Genomic DNA, 8,544 nt, shown 5'->3' with positions numbered 1-8,544 from the left:
CTAGCTCTTGTAGACCAGGCTGGTCTCAAACACATAGAGATGCACCTGTCTCTGCCTCCCGAGTGCTGGGATTAAAGGCGTGCGCTACCAACACCCGGCTAGCACTGACTCTTTCTTACAAAAGACCTGGGTTTGGTTCCAAGTACCCACACAGTGGTCCACAACCACTATTAACTCAAATGCCAGGGGAATTTGGCTTCTGAGGGCATCTGTGTATGTGGTATTCATTCACACAGGCACACACACATAAATAAAAAAAAATAAGCCTGGTGGTGGTGGTGTTATCACACGCCTTTAATCCCAGCACTCAGGAGACAGAGGCAGGAGGATCTCTATGAGTTCAAGGCCAGCTGGTCTACAGAGCAAGTTCCAGGACAGGATCCAAAGTTACACAGAGATATCCTGTCTCGAAAACCAACCAACCAACCAATCAACCAATAAATTACAATATATCCAGGTAGTGTTGGTGCAAGCCATTAATCCCAGCACATGGGAAGCAGAGTCAAGCAGATCTCTGAGTTCGAGGCCAGCCTGGTCTACAGAGTGAGTTCTAGGACAGCCAAGACTACTCAGAGAAACCCTGTCTCAAAAAAAAGTGAAAATACACACACCTTTAATCTTAGCACTCAAGAGGCAGAGGCATACAGATCTCTTAAAGTTTGAGGCCAGCCTGGTCTACAGTGTGAGTTTCAGAACACACAAGCCTACATAGTGTGATACTATGGTCTCAAAAATCAATAAACAAATAAATTTTAAAAAATTCTTCGTTAAACATTACCCTGACTTTCATTCTGATTTCCCTGACTTTCATTCTGTAAGTAGGTGTATTATCCCTGAATTATATACAATTTGGTTTGTCTGCTTTGGACCATCTGTGAATCCAGCTATCTGCACACCTGTTTCTGGCATTTGCTCATTACTGTGGCTTGAGAATCATTCTGTTGTTGCATGAAACTGTTCATACTTTAACCTTCCTTCCTTCCTTTTCCTGACAGGCTCTCACTATTCATCCAAAGCTAGCATTAAACCTCTGAGTTTCCTGCCCCTGCCTCCAATGTGAGACAAATACAGGTGTTCCTCCACCCCGACCCCCAATCTGGCTGTAGTTATTTTTTGTTGCTGTCTGGTCAGTCCATGTTATTAATCTAGTCTCTGTTGATATACATTTGAGTGATTGGAGTTTTTTTTTCTTTTGTTTTGTTTCTTTCTCTCTCTTTCTTTTTTGATACTAAAAGCACAGATGTCCGCTGAGCAGTGGTAGCACACACCTTTAATCTCAGCACTGGGGAAGCAGAGGCAGAGGCAGGTGGATCTCTGAGTTCAAGACCAGCCCAGGCCACAGAGGGAGTTCCAGGACAGGCAGGGCTACAAAGAGAAACCCTGTCTCAAAAAGAGGGGGGTGGGGGAGAAGAGGATAGAGAGACAGAGCGAACCACAGGTATCTTAGCTTTGGTAACTCCTTAGAGGCATCCAGTCGTTTTGTCGTTTTACAAACGGATGCCAACAACCCCCCACCCCAGCCCTGGATAATTAAATCAGGATGTGTCTGCAGGTGAAGGCGGGCAGGGCTTAGGTGTTTTCAGACACCCTTGAGGAAAAGCTTCACCGCAAAGCCCTGGGTGGCAGTCGGCCTAGGAAGATGGCTTCCTGGGAATGAGGACTCACCTGTCGGGGTGAGTCACACCTTTTCTAAGTGGCATGCCAGCATCCATCAACACTTGACCAAGTGGCAGGTGTGAGGGTGTGAACCGGCCTTTCCCTGTGGGCTTCATTTGTTTTTTTCTCTTTTCCCACCTTACTAAGGAGGCTGGGGGCGGGAGCTGGGGGCTTGGGGGGGGTGCTGCCGAAACAAAGGATGAAAGGAAGCCTAGCCAGGTGTAGATGGGAGAGAGAACAGGAAGCAGAGGGTGGAAGGCAGGTGCCAAGGTCCTGTGGTAGGAAAGCCCTGGCCATTTGTGCCTAGAGGGGGGAGAAAGGTCAAGACCTGGTGATCTGAACCGTCAGTTGAGACAAGCAAGGAGGGGTGGGGGGCTGTCTTCTCCCTCCAGACTCAAGCAGGGATGTGCGGAAGAACAGAGTGCTCTGCGCGTTGGCCGTGTCACCAGTGCTGGGAGGACGATTCTGTCCACGGTTGTCACCTCCAGCGCCTGCAGACTCAGTTGTTCTGCTGGCGTGGGCTCCGAGGTTTTACAGGTGTTTGTAACCCCATACTGTGGGGTGTGGGCTTGACTTCCGGGGCCACCCTGGTGCCAGGCGGTACCCTTCTTTCCTGAGACCCTTGCAACACGACTTCAGGCAGCCAGGAGCTCAGCCACGTACCTGCCCTCGGTGGTGTTTCACAACGCAACTCTAGGCAGGTCCCTCCTCATCTGAAAGTCCTTCCGCGGCTCCCCAGTGCCCTTAGAGCAAAGTCCGAACTCCTGGAGGACCCGAGGCCAGCAAATCCGACCCTCGGGGCCTGCCCACCCCACCCCCTCCCCTGGGAGCCGCTCTCAAAGGCTGGGCAGACTGAGCTTACTCTTACCTCGGGCCTTTCCCCTCCATGTTTTTTCACTTCCCCTGGGAAGTCATAGACCCCCTGTCAGGTGACCGCCCTTTGACAGTTGCCGCAGTCTGTCCCCACCTCTCTCCATCAAAGCACGCCCCACTTTGCATTAGAATCGCCTGTTTACGCCGTCTGTCTCCCCCCACGGACGGGGAGCCACGCTTCGGTAGGGCTCTGAGTGTTTTGTTCGGGGCGGTATAGGCAGCTCCAGAACTCAGCCTGGCTTAGAGTGGGAGGTGCTCCGGGAGCGATCAACGCACTTTCGGGGCGCCGATCTGCAGCGCCCTAAGGTCACCGCGCTCGGCGGAGGCCAGGCGCGGCCACCAGGGGGCGCCCGAGGCGCTCGGACGCCGCGCGGTCCGGCCCGGGAGGAGCCCGAGCCGAATCTCAGCGCCACGCGGCGTGAGCTCCTCCATCCCAGCGCACCTGCTCCTGTCGTGGCCTCGGGCCGCGCCGCCGCACGCCATTGGCTCAGCCTTGACAAAGGGGCGTGGCCAGCGCCGCGGCCCCGCCCCTAGCTCTAGTACTTAAAGAGTTTGCAGCTCCGCGGGGAATCGCAGTGCCGCGGCCGGGCCTCGCGAGCGGAGTAGTCGCCAATCGACCTTACGTGACCCGGTGACCCCGGCTACCTAGGTCGCCCCGGCCACCATGCCGCGCTCCTTCCTGGTTAGGAAGGCGTCCGACCCCCGCCGGAAGCCCAACTATAGCGAGTTGCAGGACGCGTGTGTAGGTGCGTGGCGGGGTGCGGGACGCGGGCGGCTCGGGGTCCCCGGGGCGCGGAGGGGCAAGTCGGGTTCTGCGGGAGCGACAGGTGGACCGGAGCTCCGCTCTTGGCAGTTGGGGTCCCCCGAGGGGGTCTGTGGCCCAGGGCGGGGAGGCCCCGGGACTGTAGACCCGAGCAAGGCAGGCAGTCCTGCGGAGTCCGGATGGGGAGTCCGGATGGGGAGTCCGGGCAGGGGAGGGAGGGAGGGAGGGAGACCCTCCACCTGGCGCCCCGAGAATCGGCTCAGCTGACCCTGTGTTCTTTCTCTCTCTCTCTCTCTCCCCCCGCTGCCCGCAGAGTTCATCTTCCAGCAGCCCTACGACCAGGCCCACCTGCTGGCCGCCATCCCTCCGCCCGAGGTCCTCAACCCTGCAGCCTCGCTGCCCACCCTCATCTGGGACTCGCTCCTGGTGCCCCAAGTGCAACCGGTTGCTTGGGCCACCCTCCCGCCGCGGGAGAGCCCCAGGGCGGCAGAGCTGACCTCGCTGTCCGATGAAGACAGCGGCAAAAGCTCCCAGCCACCCAGCCCGCCCTCCCCGGCGCCGTCGTCCTTCTCTTCCACTTCGGCCTCATCCCTGGATTCCGAGGCCTTCGTCTCCTTCCCCGGCTTGGGTCAACTGCCCAAGCAGCTAGCCAGGCTCTCGGTAGCCAAGGACCCCCAGTCCCGGAAGGCCTTCAACTGCAAATACTGCAACAAGGAGTACCTCAGCCTGGGCGCCCTGAAGATGCACATCCGAAGCCACACGCTGCCCTGCGTCTGCGCGACCTGCGGAAAGGCCTTCTCCAGGCCGTGGCTGCTGCAGGGCCACGTCCGCACTCACACTGGTGAGTGTTCCCACAGCTGCCTCTCATTTCTCTACCGCCCTGAGTGCTTGGCCCCTGGCTCTGGTGGACTCAACTTTTGCTCCTGACGCTGCCAAGCAGATGGCCAAGTAGATACTCCTTCCCCTGAACCCTGCTCCTTGCTGTTAGGGCTGGGAGTGAGTGACGGGGTATCCTATAGCCCCCACTCTGAGTCATGCCAGACAGGACAGTGTTTTGTTTTTTTTTGAGACAGGGTTTCCCTGTGGCTTTGGAGGCTGTCCTGGAACTCACTCTGTAGACCAGGCTGGTCTTGAACTCACAGAGATCCGCCTGCCTCTGCCTCCCAACTGCTGGGATTAAAGGTGTGGGCCACCACCACCCAGCTCAAGGTATTGTTAGATTCCCCACCTGGCCTTGAATCCTGGCTTGAGACTTTCCTCTGTCGCCCCACTTCTGAAATGCCTGAGAACACTTTGTGGGGTCTTGTACATACTGAAGTGCTAGGTGCAGGGACCATGTTAAACTAAGAAATGACTTTGCTGGTCTCGGCCTCAGAACGTGTGGAAGGCTTCCACCAGCACCAACCTGTTCTTGACTGTGGGAATCCCTGGTTAGGAGTAGTCTTTGGAAAGAGTGTTGAAGTTTCAAGGGCCCCAGCTATCAGGCTTTAAGATGTGAGCTGCCATTGGAGCTGTGCATTTCCTGTTGTGAACAGCCAGCTTTGGAGTGGTGAGGCTGAGAGGTGGGGGTGCCATTTGCAGGTCTCACTGACATCTTTATTACATGAATGGGCTGCCCGTGTCTCCTCCAGGCCCATATTGCCTCAGATTTAACCTGTAAAGTTCTAACAGCCTGGCCTTTCTCCTGCACTGTGATTAAGCCAGGGGGCTCTGCTTTGGAGAGAGCTGAAGCCGGCAGGGGTCCTAGGCTGCCTTGCATCCAGAGGGACTTTGTTTTGATGTAAAGGCATGGCTCAGACAAAACCCTTGTTGAAATGCACCACCCTGTTCTCAGGGAGTCCCATTGTGTATCTTAATGGTGGCCCAGGGGGTGGGGGCCTGCGGGGTTAGAGCAGGTGCATGGGGCAGCGGTGCCCAGCACCTGTTCTGGCCGCAGCTGCTGGCTCACTGCATGGCAGGCCCCTTTAATCCAGGGGGTATCGCATGTACAGTGCCCCCCTCAGTGGCCTTTGTCCCAGCCGGCCTGGTGCCGATTTCACACTTGCCAGGAACACTAAGGCGTCTGGGGGTCGGGGATCTGTGAGGAGGGGGGGATCTACACTCCTGCACATGCCCTCAGACCCCCCAACTCCATCTCACCCTTTGTTGTCTGCTCCCCTTCCCTTTGTTAAATTTGCTTCAGTTCACCCCTTCCCTGCTAAAGTGATAGGTAGTGCTTCAGCCAGTCGTTGGGAGGGGTCAGGTCAGCACCCTAACTTGTAGGGGCTTCCAGATCCCTGCATCAGCAGCACTGAGTTGCCGAGGAGTAAGTGGAGGAGGGTCCTTGCTGGGAGCCTGCAGATTGCCAGGCTCCATCACACCAGGTTTCCTTCCCCAGTCCTGTGGAGTCCCACCTGCCTTGCACAGGCTTCTGTGGGTATGTGCCCCCTCGGATGGCTGGAAGCAGCTCTGCTCAGTGAATACCTGCTGAGTGGGTGGGTCTCACAGGAACCCTGCTGAGATTCCCTCTACCCAGAGGCTCAGCACACCCAGGAGTCATTCATCAGCCCTTGAATTCCAGCACTAGAATCTTAACCAAAGGGCACCGCCTCTGGGCTAGCAGGCTGGGAGGGAGGGCAGCCTTGCTTTGTTTTAAGCCACCAGTCCACATTGTAGCATCACTTAGCACATAGTAGGAGTGCCACAGATACTTGGTTTTGTTGTTGGTGTTTATTTGTGTTGCCTAGCTAGTCTGGGTTCAATCAAATCAGAGGCACTCTTCTCTCTGTCTCCAGTGCTGAGATCACAAGTGTGGACCACCATGCTCAGGTTGTTTTTATTAAAAACAAAACAAACAAACAAACAAAAAAAAAACACCACCAACAAAAAGCCACACACATTTATTAATTCTGCAAGCAATTATTAAACATTGTAGCCCCTGTGCACTACAGCTAGTTTGCTGGTGGTGTGTCAGGATCCCAGGTGTCTATAAGCCCCCAGGCTGTTCCTTAAAGTGGGCTGAGGAGAGGTTCCCTGCTGGTCTAATGGGAATAGCCACGATTTGGGATTGTGCTGTGGGCTGCAGGCAGGGTGCAGAGCAGCGGCCTCCCTGGCTGTGGGTGGGGGTGGGGAGGACTCTCCAGGCTGTCTCTCAAGCTTTGTCCCAGACAAAGTAAATCAAGGAATGACATCAAGGCTGATAAAAGGACACCAACCACAGCCTCCCCTGCCCAAGGCAGCGGCTAGAACCAAGGGCTATGGAGGCCTGGTGGGGGACCTGGAACCTGCTTTTACCTTCTGTGCCTCAGTTTCTCTATCTCTAATAGGACTGCAGAAGGGTCAGATGGCAAATAATCAGAAGTGTTCAGTGCCTGCCAGACGGACAGGACTTACAGTTGATCGTACTCTGGGAGGGAGTTTGGAGACTCAGAAATCTGATGGTCAGGGCTACACACAGGAAATCCAGAGACCAGAGACCCCCCACCCAGTACAGGCCTGTGCACAGTAGGTATCACAGGACCTGGTTGTACTTGGGCTTCCAAGGTGCATCAGGGCTGATCAAGCACTGTCCAGACCTTCCTAACCCCTCTGCTATCTCTCCCCAGGTGAGAAACCATTCTCCTGCTCCCATTGCAACCGTGCCTTCGCTGACCGCTCTAACCTGCGTGCCCACCTTCAGACACACTCAGATGTGAAGAAATACCAGTGCCAGGCATGTGCCCGCACTTTCTCCAGGATGTCCTTGCTTCATAAACACCAGGAGTCTGGCTGCTCTGGAGGCCCACGCTGACCCCACTGTCTCAACATCCTTTCTCTGCATCTCCCTGGTTCCCTGGAGCTGGTCCTCACCACAGGACTCCATCCAGCCTTGGTCCAGGAACCTGTGGAGGCCACGTCTGGCCCTGGTTCCTGCTTAGCTCTCTCGGTGGCCTTTCCACAGATGACGGATGGAGGGCCAGGTGCCTGGGTTCCCTCCCTGAGCCACCCCTCAGTATTCATGAGGTATAGCCTCTGGACACAGCTACTTCGAGCCATAGGACTAAAGCCAACCCACTGGCTGGGAAGCTTGAACCCCACTCAGGGGACCCCTACTTCCCCACCTCCCCCAAGGACCCTTCAGGACAACTTCCTCAAGGTACAACAGACTATGCAATAGTCTCCCTCCACCCGCGGCTACATTCAGGCCTCAGCGGGTGATTGCTGGACACATGTCCAGGTGCCCCTGGGCCGGGGCAGCTGTTTCAGCCCTGCCCCCATTTGTCCTGGTGACACCTGTTTCACAGTTTAACTGTCTGAGAAGGGGACCATGAGTAATGGCCGTCACTTGTTAGGGCCAAGTGGGGTGCTTCGGCCTGGCCAACGTGTCTCCCAGAACTATTTTCGGGCCAACAGGTGGCCCTGGGAGGAAGATGTTTACATTTTAAAGGTATTTATATTGTAAGCAGCGTTTTGTATAGTTAATATGTACAGTTTATTGATACTCAATAAAGTGGTTAATTTATATACTATACTAAAAACTGCTGATGTTGAAGGGGACACATTAAAGGGACACCTACGGGAGAAACAGATCGGGGTCTTAAGGCCTGTGCTTTGGAGTTCTAATGAGTATCATGAACTTCGGGGTCCAGGTACTTCCCCACACTCTTCCGGTTCTCTAGCATAGGAAGCTGCTTCAAGGCCTTATCTACAGCCTGCCCTGTGCTGTGGCTCCCCTATAGCAGGTCTTTGGGGCAGGACTAGCTGCCCCTCCCAGCTGAAGGAGGATGTCTTTCCTGTTCCCAAGGGCCTCCCTGTCAGGCAGGCCCACACCTCCGTCTGGCTGCTGGGTACCAAATGGCCTTTGATGCAAGGAAATGGGCTGGCTGGAGCCAAGAGGGTGAGAAGCCAGGCCAAAGGGTAGGGGTCACTCAGCTTCCTGCTCACAGGACCAGAGCTGGGGCAATTTACCTCAGGCTAGCTGGTGCTGGTGAGCTCCACTCTGAGGGCCTCCTGGGGCCCAGAGAAAATGAGTGGCACCCCCTGAGCACAAAGGTGCCGAAGGTGCCAGTTTCCTGTGGGGAGCAGGGCAGGAGTCGCCTGTGGAGTTTCAGCACAGCTCAGCTCCAGCGGGGCTGGGGGTGGGGAGCTTCCAGCTCCAAAGAAGAGATGAGTCTTCTAAACAGGAAATGGTGACCCGCAGGCGGGAGCAGCCTAATGACTTACAGCTTTCCTCCCAAAAGGAAAAAAAAAAAGTTCTCTAACAATTGCCAAATTGTGGCAGGCCTCCCTGAAGG

The 8,544-nt window shown here is 55.5% G+C and overlaps 1 protein-coding gene across 2 annotated transcripts; it reads left to right on the top strand.

Annotated features, from left to right (window-relative positions):
- The first annotated feature begins 3,080 nt into the window (after positions 1–3,080).
- On the top strand, positions 3,081–7,779 carry Snai1 (snail family transcriptional repressor 1). Of its 2 annotated transcripts, XM_027423347.2 has the most exons (4): positions 3,081–3,275; positions 3,606–4,133; positions 6,598–6,775; positions 6,877–7,018. In XM_027423347.2, the coding sequence occupies exons 1-4, from the start codon at positions 3,194–3,196 to the stop codon at positions 6,878–6,880; spliced, it is 792 nt and encodes a 263-aa protein (XP_027279148.1). In that variant the 5' UTR covers positions 3,081–3,193; the 3' UTR covers positions 6,881–7,018. The 2 variants fall into 2 exon arrangements, with proteins under 2 accessions (XP_027279148.1, XP_027279147.1); XM_027423346.2 differs by lacking the exon at positions 6,598–6,775 and having other exon boundaries at positions 3,084–3,275; positions 6,877–7,779.
- Positions 7,780–8,544: the final 765 nt, after the last annotated feature.

Source organism: Cricetulus griseus, chromosome 6 (assembly GCF_003668045.3).
Source record: "Cricetulus griseus strain 17A/GY chromosome 6, alternate assembly CriGri-PICRH-1.0, whole genome shotgun sequence".
NCBI classification, from domain to species: domain Eukaryota; kingdom Metazoa; phylum Chordata; class Mammalia; order Rodentia; family Cricetidae; genus Cricetulus; species Cricetulus griseus.
This window is presented reverse-complemented; position numbering and strand designations above follow the sequence as displayed.